This window comes from Sparus aurata, chromosome 8, assembly GCF_900880675.1.
Source record: "Sparus aurata chromosome 8, fSpaAur1.1, whole genome shotgun sequence".
Classification (NCBI taxonomy): domain Eukaryota; kingdom Metazoa; phylum Chordata; class Actinopteri; order Spariformes; family Sparidae; genus Sparus; species Sparus aurata.
The window spans coordinates 27,282,113-27,303,657 of record NC_044194.1 but is presented as its reverse complement, the minus strand read 5'-3'; the positions used below and the strand labels follow the sequence as shown (position 1 = coordinate 27,303,657).

The following is a 21,545-nucleotide window of genomic DNA, read 5'->3' as shown; positions in this document are numbered from 1 at the left end:
GCGTCTGGTGCCCAGGCATTCATTTGCCTAATATATTACCAAACTACAGACAATAATAGTTAAAGCTACATACTTTAGTAAGCTTCCATCATGTAGATATTGTAGTTGTATAAACTTCCCGTGCCAGCGGCTCGAACAAGGCCTCGACTGTAACCTGATGTCGGGCACACAGATTCAGAGCTAGCGGTAGTCCACTCGCTTACCGGAGTAACCAACTTCTGCGTTTAAGATAACACAAAATGACTACTGTGGTTTAATATGAAAGTACGTTACACAGCATTAAAAGTGGCTAGCCGGGAATTTCTACGACTACTGGACAGGGTTAAAATCAATCACTGAAACAAAGGGCAAGCTAATTTAAGTTAGCAAATCCTGACAGCTACACGCCAGCTATTTACATGTTACTGACCGTTTAGCGGTATCACAATTTACCACGACATCGTGATGATATGTGGCAGAGTTGGTTAATAGCTTTTAAACAACTGTGGGACCGTACCTTTGTGGCAAGTGGGCAACCTAGCTACATAAGCTAACATCACCATGACGCTGGTAGACTTACTAGAGAGAAGTTTAGTTATCGTTAGCCAACATGTTTACTGAATAATTGATCTGGCGTCAAATTTAACCGTTTAACCGGTTACATCTTATTGTTACCCAAAGTCGTAGTTAACTATTTCAAATTGATTTCATTTATAACGAGGCTAACCTGCCTGTGGTCAGTGTCTACGTTAACCTTTAATATAATACCAACTCCCCGTTAGCCACAAGCTAATGCTATCAAACTAGCATTTACGTGAAGCTAACATTAGCAACGTGAGCCCGTTTCAAGCTCGTGTGTATGAATCGGCAAAATAACACTGCGCTTAGTATATACAGAGATTTTAATAGCCATTTGAATTGTCTACCGATTACTAAATCTTCGTAACCGTTACTCATGTCTTGGCCGTGAGACTGAAGGCCGCGAGTATTGCGGATGGCTTTTGCGCGATCGTGCTAGCTAACGTTAGCATTAACCTTGTTAACGCTAGCTTATTTGTACGGGCTACGTCTAATCCATGGAACGCTGTAGCTAGTTGTAAATGCTAACTATCTTGTGATGACGCGTAAACGTTCATTTACTCCGAACTAGTGTCGATATCGGTAACAGCAGCAATTTCACCAGTGTAGTCAGAGAGCGCTAGCTATGGTGCCCGTACAGCATTGCTAAATTAAGGAATTGTACTTTCTTGGTGTGAGCAATATGACAGCTGCTTTTCAGCAAATAGTCCTTCCCCGCGGTGGTGGCTAACGGATCATTCCCCGTATTATTGTCGTTGTTTACGTCTTATGCATAAACCTGTCGACGGCTGCTCCACAAGTAAGTAGTAAATCTCACCGTGCTCCCAAGAAAGTAATTCAGATGTTCATCCCTTCTTGTTTGTCACAACAAACTTGACGAAATGGAAGGGTCGCTGTGGCTCCAGTTCAGTTTGATTTTCAAAATAAAATGGCGACTGTCACCGACGCGGCGCGCTCACGCTACATGAGTGCGTGAGGCTATCCGCGCGACACAAACGCAAGGTGCTCGCCAGGAGACACCTGGTCCGCTCTGGCTGCCGTGCAGTCACTCGCTGATTTAATTTAATGACATTTAATTCCAGGATGCAGATTAAACCCATTTCTAGCAAGCCGTTATCTGTAAGTAAAAAGGGATATCATGTGGCTGGTTGTGTTGAAAGCCTTGCTGAGCAGTGATTCAGTGGAATTTGCTTTGTCAAAACTACCAAGTGCCAACAGTTGAACACTTAATACTACAGTGTCAGAGGTCTAGAGGTGTGTGTGTGGGGAGATGTCAAATATTGGTTTCTTAATTTAAAAAAAAACTGTTGTTAAAAATGAAGTGCTATCAGCAACAATGTGGCATTTAATGTCCGTTTTTATTCTAGTGTTTCCTACCTAATGTAGTCATCAACACAGTGGGATGTAACTGTGAGGAATCTGCCAATCCATCAGTGTTATTAGTGCTAAAAGGTTTGGATTGTTTATTTACTGCACATGAGAAAATAAAGGGAGTTCATTGAAGTGATCTATTTAACGGTGGTGGTCTTCGTCAGTTACGCACAACTCCAATTAGTTCTTTACAGGTGAGGACCATGTAGTTTGAGAGTACATGAAGAACATGTAGAGATCAAATGATGTAATGGAACACATTCCTTGGTTGTTTTACTGTAAACTAAAGCACATGTAGGATTAATGTGTGATGCTTTCTTTCCGAAATGGTGTTGCAACAAGAACCGGGAGTTTTTATTGAGCAATTTTCAACGTTTTGGAAACAAACTTAGGTTTGCATACTTCATATTTCATCTTTCAGTTGCAGTTTAAGATATAAATATATAATATTATATTCTTTAAAGTATTTAATACATTCAGATTGTTTATCTAATAAAACGCCATGTTAACTGTGCAGAATGAACCAAACAGTGACTGTTGATGTAATAATTTACCTCTTATTTGTTTACTGTCATCAAACCAGATTACTGTGACATGTAACACATATCTTATTTACGTTTTATATCTCATTCCTTCATTGTGCTTTTTTGACTCTAGCCAACAGTCAAATCCAAGTTCATCAAGGTCCATCACATATTGATTTTAAGTTGGTATGGATTATTGCTGCGACCAAAAACTTTGTCTTTCTATTATCTATATCATCTATCAACTAATCTGTTAATTTTTGTAGTAAATGTAAAATCAGAAGATTGTGAAAAATGCTAGATATAATCAGTAAATTCTCAAATTCAAGCATATGTTTGGATGTTTCTCTTAATGAATGCTTTTTACATTTAATCACTGTTCAAATGAGCACACATATGGATTTGTAATTATAGCTGGCAGTCAATTAAACAACTTCATCACATTCCACAGGTTAGAAGTCTGACCTCCAATAATACGTTTTAAAAATGTGGCCTGCAAAGCTCCGATCACACTTTTAGATGGTGGATTTTGAATTTTCAAGTTTGTATCAGTGGTCACCTTCATCTTGATCTCTAACATTAATCTTTATGATTGCACAGCAGCATTTATTTCCTAGATATTGAGTTCCTGTGTGTTTATGTTACCTGTCCCAACAACCCATCGACACATAAGTCTCTGTAAGAGGTACTTCAGGATTGACACTGGACAACTGTGGATTCATTCAAGCTGTGTTCAAAAACTTGGTTTCAAATTATGTGACACTGATACAAAAACTTTATCATAAAACCCACAAAGGAAACTATCAACATTTTAACTATTTTAATGTAATCAAATGGTGTTTTCCAGCATGTAGAGCAACCTAGAAGTGACACATCTAATACATGTTAAGAAAGAGCAAAAGTACAAAAGAACAAACTGAATCTCAATCTGTGAGAATTCCAGACAAAAGAAATCACCCAACAATCAGACACACTCAGCAAAAGTGTCCAAAAGTGTGTTTTATTGTGTTTTCTGTTTCATTACAGTTGCCATGAAAATTATTATTACCAAAGATTATTTCAAGTTGCACAATGAAACTTTTTCAGCCGTCCTCAAAAACATCGACTTCATGTGTTTCAGTTACATGTAAAACTGCCATGAAATTTAATTACATAACTTATATGTAAAGTATTTAACTTGATGAAAGAATTTATTTCATGTTGAGTTTCTGTAAATAGCCTACATTCTTAGTCTGCTTAAATGAAATGGTTTGCATTTTTTCAAGTATTATACATAAAAGTGATACTTACGATATACTGGATAAATGGACTTAAAGCACACCTGAAGCTTATGTTGGCTTTTGCAGACTCTTATTCCACGTGTCAAGATCTCTGTATCTGTTCTTTTAAAGGCCTGTGAAAAAGTTGCATAGTGTACCTTGAATGGGTATTTCACATAATATGAGTCCCGCGTCAAATGATTCTCTTCAACAAATTTCAGAGAACTAATAGTGTGACCACATGTGCGACCATAGTGTTGTTGGCTGTATTAACTGCGCTACTTGTAATACGACTGTGTCAATTAGATAGTAGTTAATACATCTATTTTATATTATCTAAATAGCTTTTGGGGAAAAATCTTGTGTAATAAGGCTTAAGGCCACCGACCAAGCTGTTCTTGGTACCGAGTTGGTAGTGAGAACATGTTCAGATGATATCACTTGTGGGTCTTAAATATCTATATGTGAAATAATAACATCTGCAGGTCCCATTTGTCACTTGGAAATTATACATCTTGAAAAGTTTATTTTTATTGAAAACTACATGACAGTCTTTCATCTTGTCTGTGGTTTAGAGCAATATTTTTGGTGAACCAGCCCTTATTTTTTCTTATCCCTTATTCTGATTCTGATTCTGATTCTAATACTGAACTTTTACTTATTTGTCTTTTTGCACATTTGTCATGTAAAGTAGTGACCAGAGAAGTGCTGCTTGGCTAATTGTAGTTCAGATGAAACGTGAAGCTAGAGAGTCACTTAAGTAAGAAAGAACTTGCACAGTGTGCTGCTTGAAGAAATAATGCGATTACCAGTGCAATGACTGATGTGTGTTTGTGTCTGCAGTTCAATGGCGTCAGTTGATAAAGCACATCATAGACAGCATGTTCACTTCCATCTCTGGAGTAAATTCCTTTGAAAGTCCTCGGTCTCCAGGAGATGAACAAAGGTGAAAAGGTGAAAGACTTCCGTCAACTGGAGATCTTGACCCTCCCATGATCTGGAAGGAGTGCAAACAAAGTGGTGAGTAACATTCGTTTTGTGGAAACATAATGCCTTCACTGATTTGGGAGAAGCTCAGACGAAGAAGTGAGAGACCTTTGTTCCTTGGAGGCACCAACCCATGTATCACAGTGGATGAGTCTGGACAAAGGGGTGAGTCCCCTTTGCTCTGTGCTGACAACAGTCCTTCTATCTTGGAAAATGAATGGAAGAAGAGCGAGATGATGGAGAGGTACATTTAGATATTCAGAAATATGGGAGAAGGAGATGAGGAAAAGAGAGAAGTGGGAAAGGAAGGAAAGAAATACAGGAGAGAGAGAGAGAGGCAAAGAAGGAGGTCAAAAGATAGGAGAAGGAGGACAATAAAAGAGAGAAAAGGCAGGAGAAAGAAATCCAGAGGAGAAAGAAAAAAGAGGGTGGGAGAAACAGGAAAAACTGGAAAAGGAACAGAGTTCTCTCCTCCTCTTCACCAGTCCAGGCCTGAACGCAACATACAGTTTGTCAGTGTTAAGGGGCCGCTGCTGCTCAGGTGACAAAGGTGAAGTGTCCTTCAGAAGAAGACTGAACCTAATGGAATGTTTAATATGGACTACATGTATGGTCCTATAAGGAAATACATCATCAACTGCGTGTCAGCATGAAGGAACACAAACCTGTTTCTGATACATATTTGACCAGAAGAAAGTAAATGAGTTATGTGGGAAGAATCGTGAGTCCCATAAGTATTAACTGTGCACAGATCAGGTCAGGCACAGTCAGATTCTACTTCAAGTTGCACTGCTGTTGATATGTTCCCAGTTGTTCACACTAGACCAAATACAGTCATATCCCACATGATAAAGGTTCATGTATGGAACGCTGGTTAACCTATAATGTGTAAAATCCCGCCTTCCCGCTGTCCTTGCCTTGGAAATGGCTCCCTGAGACTCAATAGCCAAAACACCCTGTCCAATTTGGATTGAACATAATCCCTCCGGATTGCTCCATGCTGTCATCTCCTGATTGGCTGCGGACAACATTAATGACCTCTGGCACAAAGATTACCAACGAGCGCTCCAGCTCTTGAAAAGTTCTTTCACCTCCTGATTATATCTTCAGTCAGGGTCAGTAGCTTTTGAGAGCTTTGCGCACAAACCCTGGAAAAGCATTTTCCACACTGTCCTCACCCCCACTCAAGTCCTTCTGGTCCGCTGATCCATGTCTGTCAATAGTGCTATTCCTCTGCTGAGATCAGCCTTGAACAAGTCCTGCCTCTTGGTCTTCAGGCCTCTAACTGACTGTGGCCTCCATGAAATCATCCTGACCCTAGAAAAAAGCTGAAGTTCTTGCCTGCTGACTGCATCTACCAAAAACAGGTATTTGGTCCCTCATGGTTTTAATTGATAGAACAGCTGAGAGATGACAGGTAATGGGATGAAAGTGAGGAGGCTGAAGTGCAGCAAATGGGCACAGGTTAGACTCAAATCCTGGGCTGCTGCAGCCGGGACTCAGCCTCTGTACATGGGGCCCACGCTCTACTGACTGAGCTACTTTGGCACACTCTGTTATTTGCAGTGTTGAAATTCATATGCATTAGCAGAGAAAAAGTCTTCACATTCAACTGGATTTTTTCCCACTTAGTTTTTATCAGGCTATTACTAAGGGACTAAATACTCTAACTCTTAAAACATAATTCCACTTGTATATATAAAGATCACTTTACACATCTTGGGGAATGGCGGAACTGAATGCAGCATATGAGAAAATCACCCTTATGATGTCATCAGGGTTATAAACTGCAGGTATGGAAGACTTGTGCCTTGGGGAAAAAGGAAGGGAGGGCCAAATGATTGATTTACATTATGGGAAGTTTAGGATCCAGTGTATTTTAAATTTGATCTAATGGGGACTGTGGACTAAAAATCTGTCTTTCGCAAGTCTCTAAACGCTGCATGAAATGCATTAAATTGGTGGAATGCCCCTTTAATCGTTGAACAAATCAAGATGTTGATTTGCTTTGGCTTGCAGAAAATGCCTTTCCCACTGTACACAGTGTTAAACACTCCAACAACACTTGGACAATCTGGAATATAAAACTTATTTTTCTAAAACTCAGATGGCTCCCTCATTAATTACTTCCAGCTTTCTCTTTGTCACGTGCCAGGATTGTCCTCTCCTAAAGAGCAAAGACATCCACTGCTGACTTGATAGCAACCCAAAGGGCATTCTGGTTTCTGTCTATTTAGACTTACAGATGGACCTTGAACATAAGAAGAGCTTAAGGTCATTCACGTAACATTATTTTTCTAACCACTGACTGTAAAGTGTAAGTGAGGGGCAATAGAAAGCATCCTGACTGGATCCATCACAAATTTTTTTTGCACGGCAAGGACAGGAAGGATCTACAGCGGGTGATTAAAACCGCCCAGAACATCACTGGTACACACTTACATCAGTGAAGTGAGATGTTTGCACAGACCCACCCCAGCCACAGTCTGGTCAGCCTGCTGCCATCTGGCAAAAGATACAGAAGTATCTGCTGCCGTACCAGCAGACTATGGAGCAGCTTCTTTACCGAAACCGTAGCCAAACTAAATAACGACAGGATTTACAACAAGAGAATTAAAAAAATCAGGTCAGTCAGGTCTGAGCAAACTTTGCATTGATCAGCACATGAGGTAAGGTCAACACTCCATAACGGTGCTGTCTTCAAAAGTGGTGTCGAAGAACTTCTCATTTCTACCACAAACAACATGTCATTCTCCCCAGCTGCTGTGAAGTGGCTGTAAAAATCTCACAGACACATCAGCTGATAATATCTTAAAACTAGATGACACCGCTGATTCCCGTGGAGGTAAGTGAGAATGTGCTTGGAGTGGAATAACCCTTTAAGGGCAAGATGGGTAACATTCACTGTATATATTAATGGGCATGGAGAAACTAGCAACATATTGAAAGATCAAAATATGATATTGTTATAAATCTTTTAAAGTGAAACTCACACCAAAATGCAACTTATGCTTTTCTGTGAATGTATATGAGTGAAACCTTCGTGTAAAAGCATAATTACGACGAAAGAGGCCGTTTAAGATTTACCATCTTTTCTTTTTCGGGTCAAACTCACTTTAAATGGGAGTGCTTGGGGCAAATTAGCGATAGCATCAAAATCACTATTTTTAAAACACTAAGAAGACTCGACACAACATGAAACTTTGCTCGTAGTATCGCAAGGGTCTCTACACATAAACACGAGCATTGAGAACATTGTTTGTGTACACAGATTTTACTAAAAAGAACGTTTTTGAACAAGTCACCTTAGCAGTAGCTTGTTCCGCTAGCCACCGTCATGACAGCTGAGAGGTGTCGATCTCCGAGTGTGACGTAACGTGGAGGAGTTAAAGCAAAACTCTCACCAAAATGCAACCTAGGCTTTTTTGTGAATGTATCCGAGTCAAACCTTCGTATAAAAGCATAATTACGATGAAAGAGGCACTTTTAAGATTTACCGTAGTTTCGTTTTTGGGCAAGCTCATTTTCAATGGAGTGCTGGGGCACTCTTATGCTAGCATCAAAATAGCTATTTTTAAAATACTAAGAAGGCTCGACACGATATGAAACTTTGCTCATAGTTTCACCAGGGTCTCTACACATGAACATGAGCATTGAAAACATTGTTTGTGTACACAGAGTTTACTAAAAAGAAAGTTTTTCTAACAACTCACCTTAGCAGTAGCTTGCTCCGCTCCCAGTCGTCATGGCAGTCAAGAAGTGTCGATCTCCGAATGCAACGTGACCTGGAGGACAGTTAAGCGTGTGGCATAAACAGGTGATCTGCGAGTGGCGAAATACAGTACGAGGCCCAGTTTCGCTAATGCTAGGGATAGGGAGGTTCTATGGTTGAGAAAATGTAGTGCCAAAAGAAAGGGCGGTCTGACAGCGATGTAAAGCGGTGTGAATTTTCTCTATATAACATACACTTGAACTGATTGTTTTAGGTGAGCCTTGTTTTAGGTGGTTAAAATTCGCTTTGCATCTGAACCCCGTTCACTGCAGTACAAAGCTGAGTGTCTGGGCTGGAGCGGCTCTCTGCTTCTCCAAACTGAGGCTGCGCTGATTGTGATTACGGTAGGGAACAGATCGACTATAGATATGTAATTTATATGACCCCGCTTCAAAAAATCCGAACTATCCCTTAAGGCATAGATAGTCAGTTTTATTCAATATTATCTGGCTCCCACCGCTGTGGTCCGGTAGGTGGCGGTATCACACCTGTAAGCTGGCTGGTCGACAGCCAGAAGAAGAACTCCCCCCCCCTTCTCCCGCTGCCTCTCTCTTCCACTGCACGGAGAGTTGTAGTAGTGGACCACTGTTGGATTCACAACAGGAAACATTTTCTTCTTTCCCTGGGATTAAAAGACGACGTTTACTTGAGGGGAAGTTACGTTCAGATAAAATGTCGTCCTGGGCGAAATCATCTGCAGCAGTCCGGCGACCAGCTGCTAACCCAAACGGAAGGTAAGCCGTATGGTTTCATGTAGCAGGTTTAGCATTAGCAGCTAATAAGCTAGCAGCCTTAGCAAATTACAAAGCAGTGTGGGCTCCACCAACTGAATACCACACCCCTTCCAGCTGTTAACGTTAGTAACGTTTGTTTGTTTGTTAACATACACTAAACACTCCTTTTTGTGTGGGGCAGTACTCAACAACTACGTATGTTTCGAAGAGCGGCGCCCTACCCCAGCAGAGAGGACAGGACCGAAGAGCTGAAGGATGCCCTGGATAGGTACCAGCTTCATGTTGACATCAAGTTGAAAGAGTCATGCAGCCTGTCATATGAGACTACTGCATGTAGACCGTCCCTTCAATTGATAATAAGCCAAGCATGTCTGGAACTGTTGCCACCCCACTCTGGATGTGAATGCTTTATTTATATAGCCCTATCTATAACTCTGAAGTTGTAGTTGAGTTTTATATCGTCATTTAACTTAATTCAGGTGAAAGAACACAGGCTTCTACCTGTTTTGCAATAAAACAACGTGTTAAAATGATTATAAAGTCATGGTATGATACTGTTCAAGCTAATCTGTAGTGTATTTTAAGTGATTTCTTGTCCCTCCATAAGAAACTTGATAGACCTTTTATGATAACTTCTGCTCGGCCCCATTCTATTTCTTAAAAACAGCCTTACAACCACAGTACACTGACACTATACGATATTTCGGTGTGTGTCACAGTGCTTGTTGCAACAGTTGGTTGAACAAGGCCCATTTCTGCCTTTTTTCCAAAATATTTCAGCAATTCACTGCTGAATGTTTTAGCACCACAGATGGTGAGTGATTGTTTGACCAAATAATGAGCACTGTGGCACATTCATGTCTGAGACCCAGGTTCTGTGCAGCGTCCTTGACTGTGGGAGTTGTAAAGGAATTGCCAAATGTTTGGATATGAATATCAGAATCTCTCTTTCATTCTTTACATCTTCAGTCATTACAAGTCATCACACACAATATAATAACCTGGAGAACAGTAGTTAACAGTTGTAAATAATATTCCTTTTCACCGCTTTTCTTTCAGTTATGAAGAACTAGAGCAAATGAAAAACTACGGAGGAAGTGTGAAGTATGAGGGGTACAAACATCAGCCAAATGGTGAGACTTTTTTTGATATTATCACTAAAAGCACAATAATTAGTTTGGACCACTAAATGTTTTGTTTGCTTTTTGTTATGAAGTTTTTTTTGTGTCACTGCATATTAAATGAAGTAAAATTATGTTTCTTCAAAATCTGATATCCCATTGGTTGATGCTTTTAAATACCTCTTATGACATGGTATGATACCCACGGTATGCATTCAGCCTAAAAAGCTGCTAAATAATGCAAAAGTTGCAAAATAACTATATAATCTGCTCTCATTTCTCCGCCTGCAAATTCATGTATCTTGCTTATCTTTCTCTGTTTCCACTCTGTCTCCCTTTACATCATCTTCCTCCCCTCCCAACATCTTCACCGTACTCAAAATCGCCAGTCAAACCGCCCAAGCCTGTCAAGCCGGAGGGCAGCACCCCAGCAGACAGACGTAAAGGCCTATATCAAAAGTTCTACAGACAGGTGCAAGAAGAGAGGAAGCCGCCTGACTGTGTGGTCGTCTCTGTGGCCAGCCAGTGCCTGTGAGTACTTACAACAAGTCCAGACCAAAGCAGTTTAAGCAGACTACTGGGCGGCTTAAACACGCAGGGCTTTATTGTTTCTACTTGGCTGCCAGTCACTGAAACAACACTGATGGATCTCGTTTAATTGTCCATGTTTTTATCAGCAGCACATCCTCATTTTGACTTGGCTGGAATGATGCTGATGTTTGTGCTACTAGTTTCTGCTATATGCAAGTGCTTGTTGTCTGGGAGATCACATCTCACATAATTTAACAACACAATAGTAATGATACAAGCCCCATTCACACTGCCTTTTGCATGCGGCGATCCTGCGCCAATTCTCCGCACCCTCCTCTGTGTAAAACTTTCAGATGTGGAGAGTGGGAAAATTTCGCTCTGGCGCTGATCCGCCTCTGGAGGTAGTATCAGGGCCGCATTATTGGTGAGCTGTCCCAATGTGAACGGATAATCCGGAGGCGCGGAGCGGGGGCGTGTCGGTCGTGCAGTTAGATAACTGCACAGGTCCTTTACTCAACTAAATACAGAGAAATGTCAACGTTACAGGACCAAACAAAAGTAACGTAGTAACTGTAACTGTCTTTGGTGACTTATATGAGGAAAACAAATACCACAGCTTTACGTGGAGAAGCTTCTGTCCTGCCGCCTGTCCTACCGACTCTTTGTCACATTTCTGCCCGAAAAAAAGCGTTTGTCACTGGCAAAAACTGTAACTCACAGAGTGTTTGTGATGAAAATAAATCACCGCGACCATCAGCCCTCCCGACCGAGACTTCAGGGAACTTTCCCCCAGAAACAGCCTCCCTCCCCGCGAGTGAGGGAGTCAGACAGGGTCCTGTTTTCTGATGGTGATTATGTAATTTAGTGCGAAAAACGTAACTTCGTCACAGCATCCATATGATTATAAACTGTCCGCGGATTTAGATTGACATGGGACACCTGGGAAACACTGACGTCATCAACATGACGTGTACCGTCACGCCTCTTTAGGAGCCGCAGCACTGGCTTTCTGTGTGAATACACGGCAGAACGGCGGAGATGCTTTGCTCTGTGTGAATCACCATCGGCGGAGAATTGGCGAACCACCGCTCCGGAGATAATGCGGAGACGCTGTGTAAAAAGGGCTACAGACTACAGAACACAACAATACATTAAATGTAGTTTGTAATTCTTCTTCTTAGAAGATGGGAAGTCACTTCACTGACAATGATAAAACTTTCCATCTCTTAAGCACTAAACACTTTTTAACATAGAAATGGGCGAGAAACTTGGTCACTAGATTTGTACACAGTTTATAAAGGAATATTTTTAATCTATGATAAGTTAGCGTAGCTGTTAAAGTAGTGCACCAACTACAAGTAATTGCTGGCTGGCAGCTGGATCAGTTTTGGATTTGTTAGATTAAGTGATATTGCGATAACTGTAACACATACAAGGACTTCCATGTTTTTAATTACTAGTGTAAATGATAATTTTTGCACCACAATGTTAAAGCCCCTGTACGGAGTTTTTAACTGGATATGCAAAAGTCTCTGGTTTCTGCGGATGTGCCTCTGTTACCTACAACAGCAAATGAGCCCATCAGCGTGAAGATACGCTATTTCTAAGTAGTCTAATTCTATACCTCTGAAAGGCCTTGGTCGGGTCGGACCACTGACGAAACGATTTACGGCAGTCAGACCGGAACTGACGACATTCAGGATACGGCATAGCTGTTTTGTTGCTATGCTAGCCAGTGCTAACCGAGCTAAGACTTTTGTCATGGCTGATAATGAGACAAAGAAAAGAAAAAGAATTCGAACCGAAGACCAACGAAAGGCCAAGAGGGAATCCGATCGAGCTAGGGCTAAAACACGGATAAACATAGGTGATTCCTTCCAGAGATGGAGAGAGTTGCGGGGCTTGAAGGGAGGGTCGGATCCAGAATTTGCCCAATTCCTCCTATACAGGTTTTTACATTTTATTTCATTTATGAAATGTAATGCGGGACGTAGTTTACAGCAAAACATGAATTTATGTTGTTACAACAAAGCTGGCTAACGTTACCACTAGATTAGCTCTAGATACTACACTCGTGAAAACGACAACAAACGTCTTAGATCACGCATCCATTTCAGCTGTGTGTATCAGCCCAGCCGACCTGCAACGATGCATCGGTAATATCCTCTGTCATTATAAATGATTCAGTTCATTACTTAGAACAAAACATCCATCACAATCACTGTGACTTTGCTGTAACGCTAGCTCTGTAGCACCGTGGGTAATATATATAGCTGGGAAATTGCAGCGCAACAGCAGCATTACTTTGTTTCACCGGCGGCATATTATATTAAGTAGAAATACAAATAGACACATTACCCTCGTCCATATGCACGCTGCAGATAGCTGCTAAAAAAAAAAAAAAAAAAAAAGTTTTCAAAGCAAGTCCCGTCATTTTTCCGACGTTTCCAAAACAAATCTACACGCGCCGGCCAGACAAACGTCTTCACGACAGTGGGCGCTAGAGCTCATGGGAAATGCAGTCTTCATTCCGGCAAAACACCACCGCTTTCGTCCAGCGGGGCCGCCAAAATCCACACTAAATGAAAAGTCTGTACAGGGGCTTTAATTTAAAAAAATATATGTATATTTGTGGTAACAGGATTTGTGGGCCTGGACGTCCCTGCGCCACTACTTCGTCACACATTTCACCGTTGTCAAAACTTTGCAGCTTTTCTGATTTGAATATTGCTCTCAGCCATATTGAGGAGCCCTAGATTGAACTTTTGAATGATCGAATCAATTGACTGTGTGTATGCGTACTTGACAGCAGCACTTCCAGTGGCTCTTAGGAGTGCATTATTCTGCAGTGAGGTGGTGAACCATCATCATGCATTCTAATACTCCAAGAAATTACGGCTCAGGTTATCCTTTCATAACCCAGTATGTTTTAAACTGTTGTGTTGAATGATTATGCCTGGTGACTGATAGCTGTTTCACAAAGACAAAATCCAAATTTCATCCACTTTATTTAATATGCAGGTATTATTAACGCACTGTATTTGTGTAGAAAGGCCCATTTCATGCTCGCATATGAAGAAAGTAAGTAACACCTTGACTTTGCAGCCCTCTCTCATTAATGAAAAATGTACAGTGTGTAACATTAATCCAAATTCAATTAGTAACATTTCTTTTCCATGGACAGTACATATCAAATATGTCTTTGATCACATGTTATCTTCAAATAACTTTATTTCATAAAAGCTTCCATTGTTACATACCAGTGACCTTTCTTCACACATACAAATCTTCTTCCTTTCATTTTCATTTTTTACTAATAGTTTTGAGTAGATTCTGTACGAAGCTGATAAATAAATACCATTAAATTGAACTGCCCAAACATTACATATTAGCAGATATGCTAATATGGTTATACAACTGTAATAGCCTATGTACAAAGTAGCAGAAGAAGTGCACAAAACATGTATACTAACTACACAATGCAACATCAAAATATAATTTAATGCACAAGATATACATGCACAAAAGGCAACTATGAAGTTGTTCAAAACATGGCAGCATTTCTGTTACTATGACAGATGTTATTATAGTACTAGTAGCCAACAGGCTAGCAGACTACCTTTAAAGTACTTACAGGGCTGAAACTGATACATATCTTACTATGTCTACAATGAGACAGTGCTGTTATCAGCAGGCTATCCAGCATTTATTCCCTAAACCACAAAATGGATTCAGTTTGTCAGTACCATAGCACACTTAACAACTGTTGACCACAAAAGTCATAAATCACATGTAGGTAATATTATGTACTCCTTGGGATTTTAAACCTGATGATGTTGGCCATACATTTGTGTGACTGTTAAGTAATTTTACATGTATTTCTTTTTTAACAAAAACATGTTCTTATTGTTACTAATTAGTTTCAAGCTTTTGGTTTTGATCAAAATTTGAAAATTGGACAGTCGTTAATATTGTAAGTCAAATTTATTCTTTGGACAAATTCACTAATGGCTAATTATATATTATATATATACAATATCAAATGTGTATTGTTGGTTTAAAGACATATTACGTTGCTTTGAATGGTAAACATCCAACCCGGGCTTAAGATCTGGCTATGCAGCCATGATGCATTGTTGGCTAAGTTTTGCTTTTTGTAAACAAGGTATCAGTGTTCATGGTAATTTGTGAAACCACTTCTGCAACATAGACCTCTTTTCCTATGACATTCCTGTGGTTGGTTCATTCCAATCACTCATATTTTGCTACATTATGGATATTACAACTATGCTTGTTAACTTTCTGCATACAAACTGCTGCCTGTGCTAGTGACAAGCAGATTCTAGCAGATTGTCGCCATATTTACCTTTTTGTTCCCACAATTTTTTCTAACTGTTTTTTCTATTTCTGTGTCTGTGGACGACATCTATCCAAACTCCACGATTCAACAGAGTGGTCAACAGCTGCACTACACTTTTTGATTTTTACCTTTTAAAGAAGGACTGCAGTTTGTTGCAGATTCAAAACATCCATTTGAACAAGGCCCTCTGATTTACCAGATTTTTTAGCTGAACACATACAACTACAACACTAAATACATCAATAAGAAATCCCAAAACACTTGGTCCTGTCTAGTGAAAGAGACATATTATGCTTGTTTTCAGGTTCATAATTTTATTTTGAGTAACATGCTTAATGCCCAAAAAACACATTTGTTTTCTCATACCGCCCAGTACTGCAGCCCGTGTGGGCTTCACATAATAACACAGTTAATGCTCGTTCAGCTAGCGCTACAATAGCTTTACAAACACAAAATGGAGCACGGAAAAAACAGTTACCGGCATCAAACGTACTTCTCATTATTAGTTGGCTTAGTGTTCACAGTTTCTCTTGACTATAGTAGCCACAGTAGCTGAGCAACCTGCTGAGCTGCAAAATTAACAATAAAGCAACGTAAAAATGGCAAAACTTACAGCTTCCAAGTTTTAAGTTAGGTCAGACACACCCGGTATTGATTGATTGATTCTTGAGCTTGTACAATTACTGGCCCCCATTGGTTGATAAGTCCATAGTCCAGAGTCAAATCCACACATCTTTGAGTTTTTTTTATCTGAAGTTACCAGACCAGTTGGAAACACACACAGTTCAATAGTTTTCCAGTCATTGTGGTGACATTTCAGTGACATTTTCACCAGGATGAAGACGTTTGTGTTGATTTTTGCAGCCAACAACAGAGCAGCTCCTCTGTGTAGTGCTTAGCTTAGCTCGTCTTGTTATAAATATCCTTTCACACTTAAAAATGTTGTAATGCTGTGGCTCCTTGTTAAAAACGTGCTCATCTGTCCTACCAACAAAGAGTAGTTGTGCTAAATTCATTCTTACAAGCCAAGCAAGCTGCTAAGCATAAATGTGTGACACATAGTGTAATGTTATAAAGTCACGCAACTGGACAAGGCTTTACTCACAAGGCTCTCACAACTCTCAAGACCCCTTACATGCACATGAACCCATAGAACACAATGAAGGAATGGGAAAAAAAATTAAAAGGCACGACATGACGCCTTTAAAGATCCACACATACAGATTTCACTACACAAGCGCAATGATGACTTAGTTAACTTTTGTTGGTAAGGTCACACTATAAATCGTGAAATGACACTATGAGAGATATAATTTAGGTTTCTCTATATACCAGTGGAGTCACTTAGTATAGATATGTCAAGTTAACAAAGTGTTTCTCTTCCTCTCAAAGGGATTACCCCAAATCGCTAAGCCAGTGCTTGCAGGAGCGTGGCCTCTCAGTGGAAATGCTCTACCTTCACGCGGAATCGGGCCTGACCCGGGCCCTGCAGGATGTCCGAGCAGACGGCTCCCCGTTATGTATTCTGGTGGAGCAGACAAACATAGCTCTGTCCTCCTGCACTGTTATCATATTCTCAGAATCCCTCAAAAGTAAGTCCCTACCCATCATTCCTTAAAGATTAGTCAAACAGCCTCACTTACAACCCTCCATCCCTTCTCAACTAATGCTCTAATTCACGTTTTACCAACAAATTTGTCAACAAAATACAGAAAAGAACTCAGATTTAAACAAACACCAACATACAGAGTCCTTAAGCTACAGTTCCTCACCCCATTGTTGCACCACATGTGTTGTATTTATATTATTATATATCTATAAAAATCTCCCAAAAAGTCCATAAAAACTACACAATTAAATCTGCACATATATTCTTTCAATATGCTGATGGCACTCTATTGCACAGAGAGCCACTGGAACACACACATAACATCACAAACTACAACATTACAAACTGAATGAATAAGTATAAAAGTATTTATGTAAAAGAGATGGTTCTACATTTTGGTTTGGGTTTCTTGCCAAGAGTTAAAGGAGAAGATCGATGCCACTCTCATATCTGTCTGATAAACATGAAACTACCAGCACCATAAAACACATATCTTATTTGTTTAATCAGTAGCAAAACCTCAGAAAAGCCAGAATGCAATGTAAAAACATTTCACTGTGAGGGACTATTCTTGTCCTCGCTGTGAGGTTGCTGGACAACTAGCCCAGGTACTTACTTCACCCAGCAACACTTGTATACTATCTATGGACAAAGCCAGACTAGCTGTTTCCAGTGTTAGTGCTAAGCTAAGTTAACAAACAGCTTCCTGTGGCTTCATATTGCCTGACAGATACAAGAGTGATATTGATCTTGACCGTGACAGACGGGTGTATTTCCCAAAATGTGAATTATTCCTTAAAGGGAAAAAATCCTTAACCATAACCTTGGTTGAATTTTCTACACAATTCTTTCTATATTTATACTGATATAATTTCATCATGTGGAAAATACACAGCACTGAGTGTGCTTAATTCATTAATTATTATTAATTAATGAATGAACAAACTGCGATTCAAATTCCTCACAAAAACTGATATTTTGTAAATAGCATACAATGCACAATAAATCTGCATAATACAAATTACAAAAACGCATTAGATAAAACAGGAGCATCACTACTCTGCAAAGTAATGTGATTGTTCTCAGAATATTATACTTTTCATTGCTCACAAAAACCCCAACCATTTTCTAGTCTGATCTATAAAACCACAATAAAATCAATAAAAAAAAATCAATGTTATCTATGTCCTCAAAGTAAATATAAAACAGGAATGACCTAAATACACAATTCATTTAAACTTTTTTCATTGTGTTTGAATGCACATAACAAAATTCCGAGCTAAATTAGCAGTTACTGTATGTGCAGTGACGTTATGCAGCAAAAAATAAAATTACTGATTAAATGGACATGTTTACACAAACTGTATGTCCATTTGTCTTCCAACAAACCACAACCCCCTTTCAAAAGCATTTACGTCCAAAATACCAGTTTATCAGCTCAATATGCTGACCGATGGCATCACAAAAAAAAACCCCACTGATATCAGTATGACCTGAATGACGTGTAAGAACCCTGTTGATTTTTAGTGCAATTTCCACGTTTTTTTGTCTTTCTTGTTTCACTTCTTTCTTCCCCTTCAGTCCCCTGACACGTCACCATTAACATTCCCATTTCCCTCCCAGTCCATCGCAACATGCCCAAAGACCAGGCCATGGATTTTGTTGTAGCCGAGTACGGTCGCAGCCTCGCCAAAGAGCGTCCGCCAAGGGACCCCGCAGACATCGCAGCACAGGCATCACAGTTGCTGGATGACTTCCTGGATCGAGAAAAGATCGAGCGCCACGCTGTTCCCTCTGAAACCCGTCCGCTCCTCATGCTGTTAGCTGAGGGCGTGCACCTCTACCCAGAGGAGCTGGAAACAATCGCACAGTATGTCCATTCTCGGCAGCAGCACGTGCAAGGTGGGAAACTGGTTGAACTGTTTTACCTAACGCTGGGATAGCTGCTACACCAATATTACTGATTTCACTTTTAAGGCAGGATGAGAAAGGATCTGTCGGTAGCAGTTTGTAAATACGGCGTTCAAAGTCGATTGCTCCTGCACAGTAGCTCACTCTTGTATGTGTGCTTATGATGACATCTTCCCACCTTCAAGCACTGCATTCTGTTATTGGCTTGGGGATTCACACTTGGAGCAAGATTCCCTAATCCAAAGGGTTGTGACATCGAAATAGTGTTGGGAGTGCAGTCACATCAATTGACGTAGTGCTTTAAAGTTTTTCGTAAAAAAATATAGAATGATTGAATGACAAGTTATTATTATGTGACAACACTTTAAATGCAACACGGAGAGTATTTGTCACTTTCCAGGCATCAAACACTGGAACTCAGGTGACAAGGTAACACACACTCAGTGCTTTCATATACACTGTCAAGTTGCATTGAGACATAATATGCTAAATGCAGGTTGAGTTTGAGTCTGGCTGGTTACTACTCTGACTCGGTCAGGTTTGGGCAGAAAAATGTGGCCCGAAGTGCACTCTTATATACACCATTGCTCAGAGGTTGGCGCCCAGAGTGTCCTGTTACTAATACCAAGAGCATAAGACAATATAGGCAGATGGCCGGGTCGGCCACATGGATCCAGATCGGGTTGTAAGTGATGATTGAGAGAGATTATTTTTGTATGATTAGATACTTTGCTCTTTAGAAAAAAATCTGACTCATTCTGTCTGTAACTTCTTATTTGTTCTTTCTTCCTCTTTGGGCCATACCTTTCCTAACTGGTGTGGTTGTTTCTTCTTTCTTTGATCTGTTTTTCCCTGCAGTCTCCAACACCGAGGGGGAGAGGGGTAACATGCTACCTCCAGGTCTGGGAAAACCGCCTCCTCTTCTCCCTACTCCACCTGGGCCCCCTCAGTCCCAGTCTGGAGACAGAGAAGATGGGCCAATGATGGACCTCCCCCCACCTACACGCCCTCCTCTCTTGCCCTCACCAGGTTAGACTATGGTCTGACCACTTACTGAAAACACATTTTTAACTTTTAAAAAGTTTAAATGTGTGGGAACTATTTACCTGACAACCGTATGAGAATTGTGTTCATGCACCTGTGTCAGAGGCCTCTAAATTAATTGTGCCTAGTCCTGTGATTACAAGTCTTCTGTCTCTCCTTTTAGGCTCTTATCCCAAAACTAAACCTCCTCCACTGCTGTCCTTGCATCGACCTCCTGGTCCGTCATTGGGGGCTCCAGCTCCACGAGGCCTCTTGTCCTCACACATGCCCTATGGTGTCCCCACTTTGCAGCGCGGGCCGCTACTTCACCACGGTCCTCCATACCACCCAGGGCCCAGGGGCCTTCTCGGGGGTAGAGGAGCAATCCTGCCATCTCTGAAGAGTTCCCGTCCTCCACTTCTCTCTGCTCCAGGTGGGTTGCTTGTATATCTTTTCCCCCTCACTCAGATATTTCTTGGTCGTTTTCATGAGATATATATATATATAGGTTCAGGGTGATTTTAGGATTGCAATCCAGCATTCATATAAAATTAATGTGTACATAAACAAAATGCTGGTTATAAACAGACAAGACACTTAGATTGAGCCTTGTTGTGTAATGTCTGTTTTTTTTTTTCCCTTCTCCCTCTGATTAGGTGCCCCTCTTCAACGACCAGGCGGCCCCCGACACTGAGAAAAGACACACAAACACACTGTAACACATGCAGGCTAAAATTTCAGGAAGTTTTTTTTTAAAAAGTTTTCACAAAACAAAAGACTCCTGGAAACTGTGTAGGTGCTTGTTCTGAGCTTTTTAAAAATACACTAGTACACCACATTCAGGTAGATGAAAAAAATGGTAGTTGATGTTTGAAAGTAAGGATCGATGGAGGATGGCATGGACTATTCTATTGACTGACCTTTTTCCTCCCAATGTCCCTCTATAATTGTTTCCTTGTTTCTCTTTATAACTTACTGAATCTTTCACCCAGAGTCATGCTGGTAAAAAAATATGTTCTGTACTTACACATTGGGTTTCTAGACTCCACAATGTTTATTTAGGTTACAGTGACTAACTGGATCGATCGTTTACTACCCAACTCAGAAATAAATCTGATCACCAGTGAACATCAGGTTCATATTTACAGCACCAAAAGGCAAAGTATTGGTGGTCATACGGTGGTAATAGGACTTTTTATTTTTATGTATATAGTGAATATATCAAGTAATCTACCTGCTGTGTGTGTTTCAAGATGGTGCTCAAGATTTCACAAGGAGTTGTCAAAGAATCAACAATTGAAAGTTTGTTCATACAAGCTGTATTCTTGGCCCAAGTTGTATTTTTATTTATATATAATTTTATTTTTGACACAAGTAGATGTGATCGGTCTGAAGGAGTTTTGTCTATTGGTTTTTATTCTGAAGTTGCATGTACTATATTTGGCTCATTTTTTGAGTTCAGGACATCCATGTGTTGTCTTAAGTGAGAGTATTGACACTTGCCTAAACTGAACTAAAAATACCAACCTCTACCCTGGCATTCAAAGTATTGTCTCCCCAAAAACTGCAAGCTTTGTTTGGTCATCAAGAATACAAACGGCCCATTGTGTGTTTCATTAAAGCACAAGAGTAAGCTATGATGACCTATAGGAATCTGAACTTCATTACGTATTCTTTTCTTTGTCAATAATTTATGCAAAATTCAAGTGAACAAGTACTGGATTTTCTTCACAGAAGAGTGTCTGTTTTCTAAAACGGTCTCAATAAAGATTTTTTTTTTTGTAA

At 40.2% G+C, this 21,545-nt stretch overlaps 2 protein-coding genes and 2 long non-coding RNA genes across 12 annotated transcripts in view; 2 read left to right on the top strand and 2 right to left on the bottom strand.

Annotated features, from left to right (window-relative positions):
• The window catches only part of cnot1 (CCR4-NOT transcription complex, subunit 1), a 23,243-nt gene extending 21,714 nt beyond the window's left edge, over positions 1-1,529 (bottom strand). For 8 of the 9 annotated variants that reach the window (XM_030426896.1, XM_030426902.1, XM_030426903.1 and 5 more), the window contains exon 1: positions 1,376-1,529. The gene's annotated coding sequence lies outside the window, so the exon portion shown is untranslated. Of the gene's footprint in view, positions 1-73; positions 193-1,375 lie in introns of those variants that run through there. The other variant, XM_030426897.1, reaches the window with a different exon arrangement.
• On the top strand, positions 806-6,057 carry LOC115587204 (uncharacterized). Its single transcript, XR_003984981.1, has 3 exons — positions 806-1,357; positions 4,556-4,732; positions 5,977-6,057. It is a non-coding gene; the product is annotated as an uncharacterized LOC115587204 (long non-coding RNA).
• Positions 3,433-9,193, bottom strand: LOC115587205 (uncharacterized). The gene is made up of 3 exons (XR_003984982.1): positions 8,960-9,193; positions 8,413-8,484; positions 3,433-4,709 (listed from the first exon to the last, which is right to left on the bottom strand). It is a non-coding gene; the product is annotated as an uncharacterized LOC115587205 (long non-coding RNA).
• Positions 9,017-21,545, top strand: LOC115587203 (nuclear receptor coactivator 5). Its single transcript, XM_030426906.1, has 9 exons — positions 9,017-9,205; positions 9,387-9,473; positions 10,265-10,338; positions 10,716-10,857; positions 16,610-16,809; positions 18,450-18,728; positions 19,596-19,766; positions 19,945-20,193; positions 20,417-21,545. Exons 1-9 carry the CDS (start codon positions 9,144-9,146, stop codon positions 20,452-20,454), a joined length of 1,302 nt encoding a protein of 433 aa, XP_030282766.1. The 5' UTR covers positions 9,017-9,143; the 3' UTR covers positions 20,455-21,545.